The sequence below is a fragment of the Helobdella robusta genome (genome assembly GCF_000326865.2).
Source record: "Helobdella robusta unplaced genomic scaffold HELROscaffold_1, whole genome shotgun sequence".
Taxonomy (NCBI): domain Eukaryota; kingdom Metazoa; phylum Annelida; class Clitellata; order Rhynchobdellida; family Glossiphoniidae; genus Helobdella; species Helobdella robusta.
The window spans coordinates 2083606-2105001 of record NW_008703570.1 but is presented as its reverse complement, the minus strand read 5'-3'; the positions used below and the strand labels follow the sequence as shown (position 1 = coordinate 2105001).

The 21396-nt window shown below is 34.3% G+C and overlaps 3 protein-coding genes across 3 annotated transcripts; 2 read left to right on the top strand and 1 right to left on the bottom strand.

Annotated features, from left to right (window-relative positions):
• Positions 1-3358: 3358 nt before the first annotated feature.
• Positions 3359-3778, top strand: HELRODRAFT_145221 (hypothetical protein; the record flags this gene model as incomplete). The annotated part of the gene is made up of 1 exon (XM_009010580.1): positions 3359-3778. A coding segment is annotated over one exon (420 nt), but the record flags the coding sequence as incomplete, so codon positions are not given.
• A 5985-nt stretch (positions 3779-9763) lies between these two features.
• On the bottom strand, positions 9764-11198 carry HELRODRAFT_158532 (hypothetical protein; the record flags this gene model as incomplete). Its single annotated transcript, XM_009010579.1, has 2 exons — positions 9764-10523; positions 11185-11198. 2 exons carry the CDS (start codon positions 11196-11198, stop codon positions 9764-9766), a joined length of 774 nt encoding a protein of 257 aa, XP_009008827.1.
• Positions 11199-14051: 2853 nt separating this feature from the next.
• Positions 14052-17537, top strand: HELRODRAFT_158531 (hypothetical protein; the record flags this gene model as incomplete). The annotated part of the gene is made up of 5 exons (XM_009010578.1): positions 14052-14092; positions 14971-15120; positions 15400-15485; positions 16105-16167; positions 17413-17537. 5 exons carry the CDS (start codon positions 14052-14054, stop codon positions 17535-17537), a joined length of 465 nt encoding a protein of 154 aa, XP_009008826.1.
• Between the last annotated feature and the right edge of the window lie 3859 nt (positions 17538-21396).

The window sequence follows — 21396 nt, the reverse complement described above, 5'->3', positions numbered from 1 at the left end:
AAACATTCTTTTGCTATCTATTGGTAAAATTGCATTTTTTATTTGGTCATTATGTTTTCATAAAACCCGTCACTCTAACATTTTCATTATCAGAATATCCATTGCAGAGCAGAGTGAGGGATAACAATGCAACTTGTAATTTTGGAAATTAGTATCAAAAAAGCCCAACGCAACTGAAACACACCAGCAACATTAGCAATCAAACTTACCAACTTATGTTGCTAGTTTTTTAAAGCGAAATTATTATTTGGTAATAACTCAACTACGGAAGCTATGACGATAATCGAAAACAAGACAATATTCTAAACATAGATAAAAAGCTAAATGTTTTTTAAAATTAATTTTTCATAGATGTTTTTGGTTTTATGGATCAAGATTTTTAGCAAAAATTTATTTTAACTGATGTATGAATATATATATATACATATGAGATTTGCCATATCCATTATATATATCCATGTTTAATTTATTATTACTACTACTTCTTTGCTTTACTTTTCCTTTCCCCTTTTTACGTTAGTACGAGATTGTTACGTTTGTTTGGTTAACAAAATAAGATTATTCGTTTTAATTTGTCCGATTTATACAAAAGCGAAATAATATTAAATCGAACATTCCTCAACAAATTGGTTAACCCCGATGAGATTTTAACAACGAAAATCCGACGTGATTCGAACGAAGAAAATCCGACGTAAAAAAAATAGAAAGATCCACGTGGTTAGATAAAAACGAAAACAAAATGTTCCAAACAAATGATGACCCGATCGCCATATTACCTCTTTTCAAGAAAACAGCTTCAACAGATTGGTTCGAGAATTTCGAAATGCAATTTCAATTGCGAAACGTGGTATGTAAAACAACAAGATTCTATCACGTAATAATTTCCCTGCCGTTGGTTATAGTCTCAAATTTGTCATTAAAAGTGCAAAGAGGAACAGATTACGACGCTCTACATTCAAACAAACCAAACAAGAACAATTCCAAGAAAAAGAACCTTTTAAAATAAATTTGAATCTGATGAATGTAAACAAAATTGAAGAGAGGCAGCCACCAGAAGAGTCCAATTAAATAAAAGCAAATTGCCGAGCAGAATGTTACCATCCCATCAGCAAATCCACACATGAACGATTCTCTTCTTCCAGTTCTCTCTCTTCCTTCTCCTGTTCAACAGCAGCAGCAGCAAAATCATCACAGAAAGAGAAAAGCAGAGCATAGTTCATTGTCCTCACACACATCTCATTCTAGAAATCGTTTGCAGCTGGACAAAAGGTTGCATGAGAGGCCAGAACAAATTTGAACTAGCAACCAAAACGGCAACTGCGTTTTCAGTAACAACGTAATCGCCAACAACATCATCAACATTTCATGAAACAAGATAAACGTCAGCCACAGCAGAACCATCAACCACATTATCAGCGGCAAAAGCAACATCATTACGAGAAACAAGTTCAACGCCAGCGATAATCGGTACCAACAACCACATCTTCAAAGAAGAGTGGAAAAATCAAATTCAACTCAAAAAACAAACATTTTTCCATTTGAATGGCTCCGCCTCTTGCGGGGGAATATTGTAGAGGATTAGATATATACAGTTATTTTAAACATTTAACATTTTTAATTAGTTTTATTATTAATATTAATATCTATGTTTTAATTTAATTTATTATTACTACTACTTCTTTGCTTTACTTTTCCTCTCCACTTTTTACGTTAGTACGAGATCGTTACGTTTGTTTGGTTAATAAAATAACATTATCCGTTTTAATTTGTCCGATTTATAATCCGACAACAAAATCGAACATTCCTCGACACGGCATTACATTTTCATAGTGCTTATAGACCCACTTAATGCAGTAACCATTGTCGAATATACAAAAATTAACATTATATAAAAATATATAAAAATTTAAAATATAAAGTATTCATAATAATTGAAATTAAGGCTTGAAGATATTTAAAAAATAAAAAACAACCTCTGACTGTATTGCATATCTGGATTAAGATCAACAATTTTGGCGTTTTCCAGAAGACATTTTTTGCTAAAATTTTTAACTTTTTCTTTAGTGTTATTTTTTTTAAATCTTTCCATCACTTCAACCGCTTTTTCAACATTCACAAGTCCATCTCATTTTCTCAAATTTGAGTGATAGAGTAACAAATTTAATTTTATTAAATTAAATTAAATCAAGCAAGACAATCAAAATCAAACGAATCTTTAAAAGCCTCGCCGCTCACAACTGAAGGAAGAAGAAGGTATCTCGCCTCGGTCAATCAAGTCCTACTCCTGGCCTACACGTGGCGAAGCTGTTTAAACTAACAGGAGAGGGCGAATGCGAGTAACTGGCACCATAACCAGTTGTTTCGGGCAGGTGGAGCTCGTTAACCATGGCTGGCCATCCACTTAAGAGAAGGAAAACACTGACTTCAAACCTCCGCTGCCTAGCGGCTAAACCCATTCATGGAAAGGCTATGGGAGTAAACCCAAACAGAAAATTGCTAGCACTTGCAGTTGACTATGAAGATGCTTCTGCTCATCAACTCGATGTCAGTTACGACTAAACTGCTGCGTTCATACTGGGCAGTCACCACGTCGCAGTTCATTGTGCCTGCTGACACTGGCCTTTGTAGAAAAAGAGAGTGTGGCTAGTTCTCACAAAACTCTTTCCACCTTAAATTAATTCAATTGTGCGGGTTGTATTCGGTGGATGCTGTGAGCGTAAAAGCCCTGCGGCGACTGGAGAATGACGACGGGCACAGGTAGAGGATACTACTGGAAGTGTCTAGCCACTATCCAGCACGTAGGCAGCCTTAGTGTAATGGTCGCTCTTTACTAAGGGCTGCAGTAACGTTCGGTCCTGCCTTGGCGACAAAGCTGCCCTATTTAGGGAGGCGCTGCTTTTTTCAACTGGAGACTGAAGAAGGGACCGGAAAACGTGTCCTAAAAACCTAGCCCAACAAAACTGTCTTGTTGGCTGACCGCAGCTGACTAGATATCCACTCTCTGCGGCAAAAATATCCATAAATCCAAAAGGAAAAAACTGAACCTTGCGGCATGGAACGTTTGCGCATTGTTGAAAAACAGTGATCGACTTGAACCCAGGCCCGCCATTGTGGCGCGTGAGCTTGCTCGTTTTGAAATAGATATCGCGGCACTGAGTGAAACAATATTAGCCGATGCTTTACAATTTGAGGAAAAAGGTGCCGGATACGTCTTTTTCTGTCAGGGCAAGTGCAAACGTGTGGAGTAGGATTTGCAATACGTAGCAAGCTTAACAAGTCTGTGTGTGAGACTCCTCATAGCATATCACCCCGTTTAATGAAGATGCAACTGAGTCTCGAGAGAGAACACAATGCTACTTTGTTCAGCTGTTATGCGCCCACACTGGAAGCATCGAAGGAAAAAAAAGATCAGTTTTATAAACAGCTTAACACAGCTGTAAACGCGACGCCATCTGAACACCAATTGTTTGTGCTAGGTGACTTCAACACACGAGTATGTGTAGATCATGACATATGGCGCGGGGTGCTTTGGCGAAATGGGGTTGGTAAACAAAACTTAAATGGAATCAGGCTTCTTGTGTTCTGCGCAGTGCAAAAACTGGCAGCGACAAACACGGTCTTCCAACAGTCAAACAAGCTGAAGACTACATGGATGCACCCACGATCGGGACACTGGCACCTGATCGATTATGTCATCACAAGACAAAGAAACCTACGCAACGTTCGCCTCACCAGAGCGATTCGAGCGACAACTGTCTGGTCTGATCATCATCTTGTCAAAATGACGATCTTGACGATCAAGCCAGTCAAGAGGCATCAAAGGGTGGTAAAATCCGACAAGTTGGATGTGACTAAACTGGAGAACAGGTCGTCTCAGGTGTCTTTCAGCTGCGCATTATGCACCTAAATGGCTGAGAATACTGACTTTGATTGGCCACATTTTCAAACGGTTATACAAAAGGTTGCAAGAAATGTGCTCGGTCCCCGCCGGGGTGGGCGTAGGGACTGGTTCGATGAACGAGATACGGAAACTCGTAAATTGCTGGATGTTGTGCACAAAACACATCTTGCTTGGATAAATGACAAAACCAATGATGCAAAAAAGGTAACCTACTCAAATGCACAAAGTAACTTGCAGAAGAAGCTGCGCAAAATGAAAGAGTCTTGGTGGGCGGCGAGAACTATGAATTACAGGTAGCCGCTAACCGTGGTAATTTAAAGCTATTTTATAAAGGTCTTAAGATGGTATATAGTCTACGTGACACGGGAAGTATACTAGTGCGTTCACGGGATGGTACGTCGTTGATAAAGGATGGCCCTGACATCTTGGCCCGCTGGGCAGAGCATTTCTGCGGGGTGCTAAATCAAAAAACCTTTTTTGATGACGCGGTCTTGTCTGAGCTGCCAAATTGGGAGCCCAATTATGATCTTGAAATTCCCCCTAGTTTGCAGGAGGTGGATAAAGCAATATCTCGGTTGTCATCTGGAAAGGCGCCAGGTTTGGATGAGTTGTCTGCAGAGCTGTTCAAACACGGTGGTCTGCATCTCAGAAAAAAATTGGTGGAGCTTTTAAACGCATGTGGGCAGAGCGGTCGGTTCCTCATGAATTCAAAATGCTCTGATCGCTTATATATTTAAAAGAAAAGGTGATTGATCAAACTGTGACGACTACAGAGGAATCTCTCTGCTCTCCATACCTGGGAAAATATTAGCCAGAGTGATTGCTGAACGCCTGACAAAACATGTCAACGATTTAGATTGTTGGCAGAACCGGACGCAGCACAGCCGATATGGTACTCACTGCAAGACAACTACAAAAAAAATGTTATGAGCAGCAACGGGGACTGTACAAGTACATGGTTTTTGTTGACCTGTCCAAGGCATTTGATTTGGTTGATAGGTCAGCACTCTGGCGCTGCCTGTCAAAAATTGGTTGTCTTTCTGTATTTGTTGCCATTGTTCGTTCCTTCCATGAAGGTATGAAAGCGAGTGTGATGGAAAATGGTGAACGGTCTCAGGATTTTGATGTTGCAAACGGAACCAAGCAAGCATGTGTTATGGCTCCATTGGTGTTTAACATATACTTTTCATTGATGCTCCGAGTTGCTTTTTGTCACGGTAGAACCATTGGTTTGGGATCTTGTCTTCTCACCTGATACCTGCAATCATACGTGCATGATACCAATCTGCTATCGTATGGGTCGGGATGTTTTTAATATCAGACGATTGCAAGCAAAGTTTAAAACACAAATTTCTACTGTTCGGGACCTGTTATTTGCTGATGATTGTGCACTGGTTGTACACACACAGGCCGGGATTCAGACGCTGTTCAACCGCTTCCATATAGCAGCTAAGAAATTTAGACTTACAGTCAATCTGAAGAAAACTGAGGTCTTGCATCAGAGCTACCCAGTTTTGTTGGAGGCAAAGGCCAATATGATGGCGGACGACTCGCGTCTCAATTCCGTTGATAGATTTTGTTGCCTAGGCGAATATATCTCCAACAGTAAAGTTATCGTTGAGGATAGTACAGCAAGGTGCTGCTTTTGGTATGCTGACCGGACGTCTTTGGAAAGAGCACGAAGTTACCCTGGCCAACAAAATTGCGGCATACAGAGCAGTTGTGCTCCCTTCACTGATTTATGGTTGCAAAACCTAGACGTTCTACCGTCGTTACATTTATAGGCTTGACCAGTTTCATATGAGGTTTCTGCGTATGATTGCAGGTATCAGGTGGAAAGACAAGGTCCCAAACCAATGGTTCTGGCAAAGTGCGGTATAATGGGTAAAGAATCGTTTCTGCTTTAAACTCAGTTTTGCTGGATAGGGCATGTTATACGTATGCCAGATACAAGAATTCCCAAGCAAGTCTTTTTTGGTCAACTGGCGTGGGGAAATAGACTGGCAAGTGGTCCTGTACGTTGATACAAAGACAGCCTTAAAGGAAAAAAGAAAATATGAAAAAAAGTGGTCTAGACCCCAAGAATCTCTGTGTTGATGCTCTGCGGCGCTAAGAATGGAGAAGGTCTCCGCTTTTAAACTGGCACGTACAACTCCTTTCGCTGAGAAAAAGATTCGACGAAAATAGACGGCCCGACGCGGCGATGGTACAAGTGTATGGACCTGTGGAATATGTGCACGAAAATGTTCGTCAAGGATAGGACTTTTCGCTCATTCTAGATTGATTTGACGATATACTCTCTTTCTCTCTCTCTCTCTCTCTCTCTATATATATATATATATATATATATATAACTTATAAATTATCAATTTTTTTTATTTACAAAACAATAATTAATTAATTAATTAATCAATAATCAACGTTAATTAATTTTACTAATGAAAATTAATGTTTACAAACTATCAAATTAACGTTCAGAAACTATTGCCTTCCGAATAACAAACAATTCATTACGTTTATCGCAAATACAACAAAACACAACGCAGAGTCAAAGATCGCTTTCGACATTAACATTTATTTGCTTTCTAAAATCAAATATTCAATAACCACCATTCAATATCTCGTACATTTGTAATCGTTCCAACAATCGTGCCACCTGTCTTTCTGAATCTTTGAAATTGAGCAACCTCTTTAACGCTGCATGATCCATTCGAAGAAGAAATTTCTGTTCGTAGAGGTACTTGTGGAAATGATTTTTAGCCATGACCATCGCTAGCAACTTTTTTCTGGTTACGCAGTAGTTACGTTCAGGCTTTGTAAGACCTTTGCTGTAATAGGCCAAAACCTTTTCTTCTCCGTCAACAATTTGTGGCAAAACGTCTTCAAATCCAGAGTTGCGTGCATTCGTATCTAGCACAAATGATTTACCTCGGATTGGATATACTATCTTGGGGGCTCCACATTCTCTTTATAGTATTTCAAAACCTGCTTCACACCACTCATTCCAATTAAACGTTTGACCATTTTCCGTGATTTGATGTAGTGGTCGTGCAACTTTTGCAAAATTCCTTACAAAAGGTCGATAGTATGTAACTAATCCGAGGAAACATCGCAAATCATTTTTATCTTTAGGAGTTGGCCAATTTTTTACCATTTCTACTTTACTCCGATCTGTTTTCACTCCATCGGATCGGAAGATATGACATGTGACAAGATATGACAGAATTTAGCGTGTACCAGACAACGTGTCCATGATGTCGTCTATTCTCGGTAGTGAACGCTATCTTTTTTTGTCACTTCGTTTAGCTTTCTGTAGTTCTTCCAAAGGCGGGTGCTGCCGTATTTTTTTTACTAGGACAACTAGCAAGGTCTAAGGACTAGTTGACGATTCGATGATACATTGATTTAGCATTGTAGTTATCATCTCGTTTACCTTTTTATCTTTTCGTGTTTTGCTAGTTGAAGACGGCGTGATACATGTTTGATTGGTTTCGAGTCCTGAGTATCAAATCGATAAATAACGAAACCTGTTTTCCCTTGATAATCGTCTCAGGTTGAAAATACATCTACGAAGTCCGCTGTAAATTTTCGGCTTTTGAACGATTTCTCTGTTGCAAATTAAGTTCACCTAATAAAACTTTTGTAAGCTTTTTAAGGTTATTCTTAAGTTAATACCAGCCTGTCATTATTCTGATGTTGAGTATCCTAAGACTTCACAATATTTACAAATTGACAAAAGTCTATTTTTTGGTCATTTTTAATTGTAATGGAATACTTCGCTACATTCAACACCCAAACTGGAATAAGGCCACTTTTACTTGTTTTTAAGAGACTTTTTCGTCGTTGGCTCACCAGGCAGAATTATTGGTTTCTATTATCGTCATTTAATTATGTCCAAACGATGTTCTCTGACACTTCAGTATCACTATCAATCGTTATACGAATACATTTTACATCGCTTTTCCCCACTACCATCTTTGTATTTCTCCATCTAAAGACGCGCATCTTTCAATCAATTTTAAACCCAATGTTTTGTTAGGAAATCACCGTTTACTATGCATTCGTCAGTAATATCTGCTATTGCGAATGTACCCTCGCCTATTAGAACAGTATCAGAAATTTGTCCGTGGACGGGCGCGGTTCCTCCTGCAGCTGTTCGAAAAATGTCTTTATGAAAGTTTTTAACATTGACTTCGTTGCTTTGGTGTTGACTTTGATTAAACATTTATGTGAACAGACCTTGCCATCCAACCAAAGGTCGTAATAACTTAGATGTAGACTAGAGGCTTTAATCACAGTACTGGGAGCGTCAATTCTACTAGCAAATTTCTGCCCTCCGCGCAATTGGTTTTTATTAGTTACCTGCCTCATTGTTTGACGCAATGTCATCCTCTAATCGTTTATGCCATGTTGCTGCACGATGACGACTGTAATTGTTTCTAGGGTGTTGCTTGCAATCTCGTCGTGAATGTCTGTTTTCGCAATTCCAGCATTTTGGCGCACTATAATCTTGACCTTTCTGTTTTAGAACCATCTTTGGACACGAACATTCTTCACAAATTTTTTGCAGCTTTACGTCAGTCTTTGATGATGGCTTTGCTGACTCGAATGCAGGGCTGTAAACAACGGCATTTTGATGTTGCATTTGTTGGCTAGTATGACAGCCTTTAAAACGCTTCCAATGCAGTCTCTTTTCTATGTTGTCGGTTGTACGTAGAGTATGACAGCAGTCAACCGTTTAAAATCCTGTGCCAGCTGCTGTATTTACTCTCCAGGTCACTGCGTCCAGTTTTGCAACTGAGACCGATTGTATTTGCTTTATATGTTCTTTACCATAACGTTAATTCAAAGCATTTCTCAGGACCTCATAGTTACAATGGTTCCTGAATAGAATCGTATGGAAAACTTCTGCTGTTGACTCTCGTAACGCTACCCCAAAAACTGTTGGCAAGTTTCTTTCATTCCAGCCATAATTCAATGCTGTTGTTTCCAACTTGACTCTCTAGATGTTCCAAGATGTTTCTCCGTCAAATGCTGGCGCTTTCAATATCTTCGCGGTTACGTGGCTTACAGGTGTGGACTTTATTTTTTATTTTCTTACAGTTCCTGTTTAAGTTATCTATAACTTCTGGTCGATTTCGATAACCTTTTGATCAACTCTTTGTTCAAATTTTGACGTGATGTCCATCTTTGCATTGACTACGGGCGATTTCTGTTCAGTTTTGTTATCGAATTGTTCTCTGAATTATCTCAACTGTTGTATTATTTTTGCATTAATTTTGGCCGACTGTTGTTCGATTGTTGCATCAATTTGATCTTTTGCTTGTTTTATTTCTATTTTTTTTATCCAAGTTAATAAAACCGATTTTAACGCAACATTTATTATTCTCAAGGCGTTATGAAGTACACTTGGTCAGCTAACAGTATAAAACTAATAAATCCTTTTAAAATTAACGATAAATTTTATTTCGTGAGTACCGATGTTATTTTGTCGAAAATATTTATGTCCGTTGATCATTCTAATTGTCTTTGTGTGTATAAATTGTTTTTATAATAACTTTTTGCTATTTTTTTTATATATTTTAATTTATGTCTAGATTGCTTTTAAATCAAACAATTTGTTTTTTCATGTCTTGTATAACTCAATTTTGTAAATTTTCAGAAACGACAATTTTCTAAAATTTTACTAATATTTTTGCGTTCAAAAAACTGATTCAATAATTTAAAAAAAACATTTAATATTTAGCACAGAGGTTTATATTTCATCTATGACAAAGATTTTAATGTTTTGAAAACTGTTTAATGGAGAGTTATATCTTCGAAAAAGTTGTGATTTATGGTGAAGTATTAAAAAATAATAATTTAAATTAAAACTGGGTGCAGAAGCGGATAGCCATTGTCCCAGCTGAATATATTATTTTTTGAGGGATTGTAGGATATCATGACAGTTTTGCCATAAGGATTATTAAATTGCAAGTTGGTGGTTCCAAATTTTTCTAAATATAAATCGTAATAAGTAATTATTTTTGTACGTTCAACTGTAACATTGTTAATGAAATAAAGATTACCACATACTATAAAACTATTTTGAATATCAGTTGAATTCTCTGGAAGTGACCACATTTTTTGAACTTTAAGGTTGTCAATGTTTACTTTTAAAATTTTGAACGAGCGAAATTTTTTAAACAATATCCACAGACCATTGTCATCGACTTTCATATCAAAGTAAGCACTTTTACTCGGGTACAAAAAATTACCATCGTCAAAAGTATCGGTGATATTAATTTTTGCAATGATTTGGTTGGTAAACAAATCAAATTTTTGAACTGTGTTCGTGTTCTCAACGTGGTATATAAACGACCCATTATATATCATATTGCCAGTACCATAAAAATAATTCGGAATATCGATCTTTTTAATGTGATCAGACAGTTTGAACTTCTGCAAAGACTCATACAAATAAACGTATTTATCTTTTATTCCTCTTGTATGCCAAATATAGTTAGTCCATTGAGTAGAATGGCAATGATCCATATGCCATGATCCATAAACATTTGACGTTGATCGCTGATAAACCGGTATTCCAATTATTTTTACCTGGCAATCTGAAAAATTAAACTGGCTAAAATAAAATAAATGATATTAATTTAAGAAACACTTATAACAAAATATGACTTGAGTGCAATGGCGTAGCCTAAGTAGGCAGGCAAAACACAATAACGACAATGTTTTTCCCGGGATGTGTATTGTTACTAACTACAAATATTAAACAACTATTCGAAAACTAATTTTTAGTAGTTAAGATTAATAACCATATTATTTAAAAGTAGTTAATCACTAATAGTTATTTATTTTTTCAATAGTTGCTACGACAGTTAACTACTTTTGAAATCTCTCATTCAAAATTTTTTCAAAGTAATTTTATTTTATAATTGATTTTATCAATTTCTAAACAACGAATCATTATTTTTTCCATTTCATAAACTTTTTGGTCTTACTTAGTACAGGCGGCGTAAAGGCCTAATAGTAACAGGCGCCTTGTGTTTTTCCGCGGAGTAGTTACTAACTACAAGTAGTAAATCACTATTTAGTAATTACTAACCAGTAGTTAAGAATAATTACTGTATTATTCAGTGGCGGATTTAGAAATTTTGGGTGGTGGGGGAATAATTGACATTAATCGTAAAAAATCCTAAATTTGATGGAGCCGGAATATTTATATTGATACAACACATTAGCAGCAAGCAAATTAGATATCCGAGGTCGGTAAATCGGGAGACGACCTAAGTTGTAGCATGTTGGCCGGCGAGATGGCTCAGTGGTTCAATGAGCGCTGAGTTAATCATCTCAATGGCTCAGCGTATATGATGCGGTGCTTGTGCGTGCACATAAAATACATGTGTACGTCGTGTGAAAAGAATAAATAGCTTTTGTGGCGAAGATGTCTGCTTCAAATCAATGAATGAAAATAAGAAAAACATAATAAAGATATATAAGATATATAGATAACATGTATGTAACATTGTAAGTGGTTCTGCGTATGTCAGAGCTGCAATAATAAAGACTAAAAAAATTAATTTAAAAAAAACGAATTTTTATATGTACAAAAAATAACAACAAAAACCAGATCATAAGTATAAACAGAAACACAATTATAAAATAAACTCTAATTTTTATTATTGTTGAAACAAATATTTATTAATTTACATCAGATTAATTTTACGGTTTTTCATAGTTGCCAATGATAGTTTCAGGTACAATGTTGAAATCTCTATAAATGTACAGTACATTAGTGCTAAACCGTTTAGCCACCCTTCTACATTTGAGTGTTTTCATTGCGCCGAATCAGAGCAAGTTGTTTAAGGCAGCGTTATAGCAGTGGCTTGGCGACTATAAAATTCAACCTGGGCTAACTTCTTATTTGCGCCCGTTGACCAAAAAATTCAATTTCTAATTTAATCAATCCAAAACTAAGTTATATGTTCATTTTTTTCAAATAGTGACAAACATGCTAGCAATAAAAAAAGTAAATTATACAAATACATTAAATCTGATCATATAAAAAAAGTAAATTGTCAAAAATTGGTAACAAAAATCATGTTTGCAAACAATAAAAGAAGCAACTTGCACAAATATTTTAATTCTATTTATTTAAAAAGTGATATATTAAAAAATGGTAATAAATTTCATTAAATGTCAACTTTTCTGGCTTTTGCTGAAGCAAAACTCGTTGATTATCTTTTCAAAATTTAAACTATTTATTTAATTTTCTTCAATACCCAGTTATGCTGTTGTTGACTAATTGTAGCTCTTAAGTAATATAGTGTTACAGCCGTGAGGTCGAGATGGAGACTAATAGTTAGGAATTGTTAAACTTGTAAATTAATTAGATGGTTGTAAATTCATTTATGGACGTGACACTCTTCTTAGACACATTTACAAGCACATGGGTAGCTATATAAACAACGAAGAAGCAAAGAAGGACGACAACAGGGAAGAAAAAGACGGAACAGTTGAGTGGTAACAGTTGAAGTAGAAGTGAGATTCGATGCGAAGTCGTAAATGTGATTTATGTAGTTATTTGGATTAATTTATCGTTTCTATTACTGCTGGTATTCAAATAAACATTCAACTTAGTTTGCATTTGAAGTAGTTGTGTTCATCTATCCGAAATCTTGAACCTACAGATAAACGAACTCTTGACTATCGTTGGAAGTTTGGTGTTTGAGATATAGAGATTATTATTCATCGGGGTTGGTAGTTACGAGGTCGAGGAGGTTACAACACCGGTGTCAGACGTTATAAGTCATAAGTGTCTTCGAGGAAGTTACAACAATAGTATTAATTTTAACTTACTTGAATGATCGCTCACAAATAGCAATGGATACACTTATAGTAAATATGGTAAATATTAATTTTAATTTACTGAATGATCGCTGACAAGTTGCAATGGATACACTTATAGTAAGTAAAATTTGAAGAGCAGCTTGTAAATTAGGAAAAACCCTTTGGTCTCCGTCATAAATGTCTCGTCGAGATATCTATGGGTCTCCGTATTCAATTATAAATTTAAGATCGTCTGATGTTAAAATTTTTGTTTCACGTGTAAATCGTAGCATTCTGCAATCAGATATTTCGAGATATAATTCAATACCATCAATATCTAAATTGAAGAACTCCGCTAAATGTAAACATTTTATTTTCAAATTATCATTTTCTTTATTATATAATAAATTTTTCAAATCTTTCAAATATAATAAATTTTTCAAGTCAAGAAAGAACCCGAATTATCGATCAGCTTCATTTAGTTGTGCGAACCTGATAACTTGAAAACGCGCCCTCTTCGTGTTCAAATGTTCAAATTGATGATCGAAAATTGTTCAAACACTAGCAAGATAAGGCGCATTTTGAAAAAAATTGCCTTTAACTATTAATAATACAATCAAAATTATCACCAAATTTTATCAGCGCCTCGTGACGCTGTACAAATCTCGTTTTATAATATGTCAAAAATGTTTCATCAAAATGACAATTGACGCTTTGGTGATTCATCAACGAAATTTATTATTTCAGAAACTTTAAACATATTTTGAATAGAGGAAACTGAGGAAAATAGAGGAAAAACAGAGGACGCTCGATTAAGTAGGATAGCGCAGGGTAAAACGCCCATTTGAGGCAAAACGCCTACCCCTTTTAAAATAATATTGACATAATTTAGCACTAGATTATTTTTTCAGATTGATAGACAACATACCGAACTTTGTTAATTTTGATATTTTATTGTTTTTGCAGAGTCGAGGTGAGTTTTAATGGATTTTCTCGGTTTTTACTGTAAATTGACTATAAATAGGGTAATAAATTATAGCGAATAATAAAAATTATGTTTTGTTTTAATTGGTTTGATTATATTAAAAATAAATAGTTAAATTTTCATAATAAATTAAAATTAAATGGAAGGCATTATTAAATATCTTATATCAGCCAAAAAATATTTTAGTGGATCATTTGAGGCAAAACATCCATTACTGTATGAGGCAAAACGGTTTTTAAATAAATTTATATAACTATAGAAAATTTATTATATAATGACGCTGGACTATAGTTGTTTTGTTTTTAATAAAAATAATTTTTGTATACAATTAAACTTCAAATGTTCAAGCTTCTCAAATATCAAGCTAATCTGGTATCACGGTTCGCAAATATAGACGAACGTCCGAACTAGGAAAATATGGAGACGAGTTGCTTGCAACCGGTTTGCAAGCTATTGCAAATGGAAAATCTATGATTCGTGTAATCCAAGAGCTTGGTATTCCAGCGCGAACATTACGTCGGCACAAAGATAAAAAACACTTAATGCTGGAACTCTAAAATTGGGACGTCACATTCCAGTTTTTTCCGAATCAAATGAACTTGAATTTTATAACCATACACAATATATGGAAAGAAGTCTTTATAGACTCACTCCTTATGATGTACGTCGTCTAGCTTTTGAGCTAGCTGAAAAACCATGAATATTGATCACCAATTCAACAAAGACAACAAATCTGCTGGAAAAGATTGGTTTTCAGGTTTTCTCACACGATATCCTGATCTATCAATAAGAAAACCAAAAGGAACCAATTTGTCACGTGCAATAGCGTTAAAAAACCAAAGGTGATGCAGTTTTTTGAAGTTTATAAACAACTGCTCATTGACATTCCTTGTACTCCTTTACACACATGAAATATAGATGAAACAGGTGTAACAAGTGTGCATATCCAAAGTAAAATTGCTGCTAAAGAAAGGTAAAAGAGCTGTATGCAAAATCATTAGTGGAGAAAGAGATTCAACAGTGACAGTCATATGTGCATTCAATGCGGCGGGTAATTTTCTGCCACTCATGTTCATATATCCTCGCAAAAGAATGACTGATGCTTTACTTAGAGGAGCACCCTCAGAATCTGTTGAACACACTAGTCCAAATGAGTGGACTGATTCAGCACTATTTACTAAATGGTTGGAACGTTTTTCAAAATGCACACACGCTTCCAAAAAAATCTTATTATTATTTTATTAGATGGACACAACAGCCATAAATCTATTAGTGCTATAAATTTAGCACGTGGCAAAAGCATACACATGTTAACATTTCCACCCCATTATACTCATAAACTGCAACCACTTGACAAGACATATTTTAAATCACTAAAAGGTGCTTACAATGTTGCTTGTGATAACTGGTTAGTGTCGAACACTGGTAAAAGAATCAGATTTTATGATATAGCCAATTTATTTGGAAAAGCATTTTTTCGCACATCAACTACTGACAAAGCAGTTCATGGATTCAAGACTTGTGGACTATGGCCATTTGATAATGATATTTTCTGTGATGAAGATTAGAAAAGCAGCTGATGTCACTGAAGAAGAAAAATCAAATGCAGAAATAAATCATCACTTATCTACAATTTCAATTTTAGAAACCATCGATCAAACCCAATTATCTTCTACTAACAAAACAGTTATCAACATGTTAAATGGTTCAATAAGATTGAGGCAACTAATTTGGATCAGTCATCATATGAGCTCAACAATCATGATCCACAAGGTGAGTCAAAATAATAAAATAATATATTTTGAATGTTTAAAAAATTGATCTTTTAATAAAAATAAGTTAAATTCAATTTTGACAGTGGCTAAAGATGCGATTAAAAAAATGTCTCCATTGCCAAAGATATAAGGTGTCAGAATTAGGAAACGTAAACCAGAATCATCAAAATTAATAACTTATTCACCATTCAAGAAAGAACTCGAATAATTAAAATGAAAATAGTCGCACTGACTGAATCAAGTACTGAGAAAGAAGATTTACCATGTGTAATATGTGGGAATCAATTGTCTAATAGCAAATCTCGTGGACAATGGGTGCAATGTCATTGATGTAAAAAGTGGGCTCTTGATGCATGTATTGCGGGAACCCCTTGGTTTATTTGCCCAAACTGTAATTGATTGTTGTTGTTATTCCGGAAACTAGTATCGTGTTGATGATGATGATATTGACGATAATGATGTTGATTATGATGAAACTAATTTTACCTCCTGTTTTTTTCATTTTAAAGGACACATTTTAAGTGAATAATGTTACTTTCTGCCAATAAAACATAAAAATATTCTTGAAATTATTTGGCATCATTGTTGAATTTTTATACCATTATTCATTATTAAAGGCGTTTTGCTTCTGTACTTGGGCCTCTTACCTCACCTATGGGGTAAAGAGTTCATGTTAGGAAGTTTGTTTTATCCGTCACTGCAGCTCAGAAATTGATCATAATAAGCTGCAGACATTTTATTTAGATCACCGACAGATTGATGTAAATTGTAAAGCAAAATACGTGAAATTGTAATGAATGCTTTTTATCTAGAGCCAATTTTTTGAAAACTGGGCGTGCATCCCTACTCTACCCTACTAAGTTTGAACAATGATTAGCATAACGTACGTAAACTGCTGAAGGAAATTCATTTCGAATTAGTTGTTGAAAACCCAAAATGTGTCCAGATATACTACATGCTCCATTATTTCCCATCCAATACAATATTTAACATCCAAATTTATTTTTCGAAGCACTGGTAGTATTTTTTCAGATAAAGATTTGGCTGAAAGATGTTCAAGCAAATGTGTCCAGATACACTATTTGCTCCATTATTTCCCTGTCCAATACAATAGTTAACATCCATAGAGCGGCGTGATGGTCTAATGGTTAAGGTCGCCTGGTGCTGTTTCGTAGTAACCAGATTAGAATATGACAAAAAGATTGCCGCCTATAACATGCTTCGTGTGTGACGCGTCGTTTAGCATGTATTCATATTCGATGTTTGTGCGCTTTGTTGAATCCTCTGAACTTGGAAGAGTGTAAGTGACCTTTATCCAAATTTATTTTTCGAAGCATTGATAATATTTTTTCAGATAAAGATCCATTTGGCTGATGTTCAAACATGGAAAAAAACCACAAACTCTTTTTTCGTACAGGCTTGATTAACATAACGAATACAAAAGCACAGCTGTTCTTTATGCAAAGAATATAGACGTTTAATCGGCAACGATTGAGTAATATTTAATTTGGTGAATTTCAGAAACAATGTGTTTTATAATTTCTTCCCCACAAAGAGTTATCAGTGTGTTTTGTATTTTTTTAAAAAGATAAGTTGCGTTTCTTTTAGCGTTGTTTAGATGATGTTGCAAATTGATATCGCCACTGTCTATTCTGATTGCCAGCAATCCTCTAAAGTTTACTTCTTTTCCAGAAAGAGCTCTTTCATATTCAAGGGGCCCTATTAAAGGTAAACCGTTTTTCCTGCAAAAATAATCATCTTAACTATTGATATCAACCATTTCCTGTTTTCACCAGCTTGTTCTTTTGTTTTATATCTAGCTTGTAAATTATACTTTCATTTGCCTTTGAATTTTAAGCGTTCTTAATATTCATTTGACAAGTGTTTTCTTATACTATCATGAATTGTTTTATATTTTGTAAAAGGTTTCAAGACAAAAGAATTTAATACGGTTGTTTTTCCACGATCATTAACTATTTCCATGGGAGCAAACAGAGCACAGGGAACACAAACTACTCCTGCCATAACAAAAGAATATTTGAGAGCATAATTTTTGCTAGTAGTATGATTTATTTACAAAAACACTCTTTAAAACTTCTTCTCACAATATGGAAATATAAAGTTTAAGTTAGGTAACTTATGGTTTATTAGCAGGTTTAATTTCTCTGCATCGTTTAAAGTAACATTACGATTTAAATGATAATCATTATCATTTAAATTCAACAAAACTGGAAGCAATTTCATACTAGCAGTTAATAAGTTGCACTCATTATCTCTGTCATTTTTTTGTTTTGTCTTTTCTGGACTTTCGCTTTTATAACAACCTGTCTTTTGATTGTTTGTAAATGGGTTTACATTTTTTTGTTCATCCAATGATGGTTCGAAATTAGCATTGATTTAGCAGATAACTATCATAAAACATTATTATTAAAATAAAAATGTTGAATGTTAATTACTTTTTATTTAAAAAACTGAAAATTTTAAATTGTGTATAACTTTTGACCCAATGCACGAATACAAATAGGTAAGTAAGACTAATAAAATTAAACCAAACTCTATATTTTTCTTCTTAAATTGTGATAACAACAACAACCTAGATACTGTACTGACAGTGGTTGAATTCAAGCACCCTTTATAAATTGTGGTACTATATTATTGAGAAAAAACTCATTCCTACTCTATTAAATGTAAGATAATTATTTAAATGAAAACTTTTGGTGAGAATGAATTTTGGACTTTTGTTTGTACTGTATTAAAAATATTACAATATTATAATAAATAAAAAAAAAGTAAATAAAAATAGAATTTATTAACAATAGACAAATATTTTGTATTAGCAATAATAATAATATTTATAATAGGCATTTTGTAATTTTTTTATTAGACATACATACCATACCTTGTAATAAAAAATATTTTTAATATAATCTATTCAAAATCACAATATTTTAAACATTTAAATTAAAGGTTAATTGACAGATTATTGATTTATTTAACTGGGTATTTTCAATATAAAAAAATCTTTGCATGTTAAAGGTTAAAGGTTTCTCTCTCTCTTTTGCGTTTGCTTCAGAGGTTTACGTAATGCATCATTTAGCACGTATTTGTATACCATGCTTTTTATTCAGTGGAAATTTTCTCATATATGAAATGCATTGAAGGTAGTGCCGTTTTCGCCACTGACATGATTATCGTGACCTCATTTAGTACGACACTTCTTCTGAATTATATGATTAAAGATACTATGTTCAGTAAAAAAAAACGATTAGTAGTAGTAGTAGTGGTAGTGGTAGTAGTAGTAGTAGTAGTAGTAGTAGTAGTAGTAGTAGTAGTAGTAGTAGTGGTGGTGGTGGTGGTGGTAGTAGTAGTAGTAGTAGTAGTAGTAGTAGTAGTAATGCTGTTCTGGAGGTTATCCAGAGAGCATGCTGTCAGGCATGCTAGCACAGCTGATTCGTTGATTGATTGTTGTTCATTCAACAATCAATGCCTGCTTTAAATTTTTTCATTGATTGTGCCTCAACATGTTCATTTGGTAATGAGTTCCAAGTATTTGCGACTCTATTGAATAAGCAATTCTCTCTGTCTCTATGTCTTGTTAACTCTTTAAAATATTTCAAACTGTGACCTTGCGTTTTGGTTTTGACTACGCTAAAACGATTATTTAAATCAACTTTGTCCAAATTATGCATGGTTTTAAACAACTGAATCAAATCTTCTCTTTTTCATCTTTCCACCAAGGTTGTTAATGCTACTTTTTTAAGACGATCTTTGTAAGCTAGGTTTCTTATAAATGGAACCAACTTTGTTGCTCTGTGCTGGACTCTTTCGATTACTTTGCTATCACCCTTTAGATCTGGGGACCAAACTGATACTGCAAACTCCAACAGTGGACGAATAAAAGTTAGGTATAAATTACGAAGCAAATTATAATAAAATTTCCAAGATTTTTTTTATTCGACCAAGCATTTGGTTTGTTTGATGCTGTGATGACTTGATTTTTCTATTTTAAGTTATTTGAAAAAATCACTCCAAGATCTCTCTCGGATTCAAATTCAGCAAGAAGTATTCTATTTATTTACAGTGGACATTTTTTATTACCTGATCTGTAGTGTATTACAGTAATTTTTCTATACTGAACCGTAGAAGCCAATCTTGCGTCCACTTAAATGCCTCATTCAAATCAGATTGAAGTTCGACAACATCGTTATTTGACGATATTGCTCTCATGATTTTGGTATCACCTGCAAAGTGTTTTGTTGTATTTTTCAGTTTAGTTGGTAAGTCATTGATGTAGAGAATGAAAAGTAGAGGACCAATAGGCCCTGAGGAACACCACTAAAAATTTCAGCCCAGTCAGAAATAGTTTCACCTTAAATAATTTTTTGTCTTCTGTTTTTAAAAATTCCATTTATATAACAATCCATTTATTCCATATGCATTTAATTTAGCTAATAATTTTTTGTGTGGAACAGTATCAAATGCATCGGCATAATCAAGCAGGACTACATCCACTGGAATAGAATTATCTAAATTATAGAAAATAAAATCAAGAGATTCAAATAGATTTGTTGTGCATGATTTGCCCTTAACTAAACCATGTTGTTGTTTTACTATTATGTTATTCTTAAAAGATGATCTTCTACACTTTTTAGAATTATACTTTCCCTTATTTTACAGGGAACTGATGTTAAAAAACCGGGCTATAATTTGTTGCTACAGTTTTGTCGCCTTTTTTTGTAGATTGGTGAAACGTTTGCCGATCTGAACTGAAGTTGACTGGTAGCCAAAAAGGCCTGGAATATCAAAGCAATTAAAACAGCAAACGCCTCTGCACACTTTTTTTAACAATACTGGAAGCAGTTTATCAACACCACAAGCTCTCATTGAGCTGTCTAAGTTTATTTAAAACAATCTTATAACTGATATCATCTGGCATCATGTCTATAAATTGTACAAAATTGCTTTCATTTACATTAAAAGACGGAATTTTGTACAAACACATCTAGGAAACTGGCATTTATTAGATTCACAATTTCAACTGAGTTGTGATTTAGTTCGATTATCAATCAAATGTTCTACAAAATCTGAAACAAATAAAAAGATAAAAAAAACTTACAACTGGATTAAAACCACTAGAAACTAGACAAAAGCAATAAAAATTGCTACCATTTATAGATATCGTAAGTATTCCAAAGCTCACCACATTAGTTTTGAAAAGTTACGTGATTCTTTGTGAAACAATTCAATACATAAATCAAAAGCGCTTAGGAATCTGAAAATATACGTAGCCACCATAATGATATACACAAGGTGTGGTGAATCAATGATGGATTCCGATAATCAATCAATTAGTTTATAAAGCGCTATAAGTCTTGAGATCCACTCTGAACTTCGTAAGTGATGGAGAAGTCGTCAGAAAAAGAGATAGAGAGTTCCAGAGAAAAGGGCCAAAAAAGTAAATGCAGATTTAGCAAAAAAGTGTTTAACACGTGTTAAAAAGAAGTGAGAACAAGACGCTCGTAAACCGGTGCGTTTAGGTTCAATTAATATATCTGATAAGAAGGGAAATAATTTAGATTGAGACTCATACATAAATGTGCAAATTTTAAAAAATATTCTATGTTTTATAGGTAGCCAGTGCAAGAGAACAAAATATGGAAATATATGAGAAAAGAAAGAGACACGAGCAACTAGACGAGCAGTTTAATAAAACATACATTACCCCTTAACACCGAAGAATTTATAATGCGTTTTTATTTATGAAGTGTCATTGTTTCTTGAAGAGTTTCTTGAAAAAAATAAATGGCTAATTAAAATTAAATAATTTTGAAATTCGTTTGGAAATAATTAGTTTTTTTAATTCTAAGTAGTAAAATTGTATTAAGGTCATGTGTCCTTTTAATGTTTTA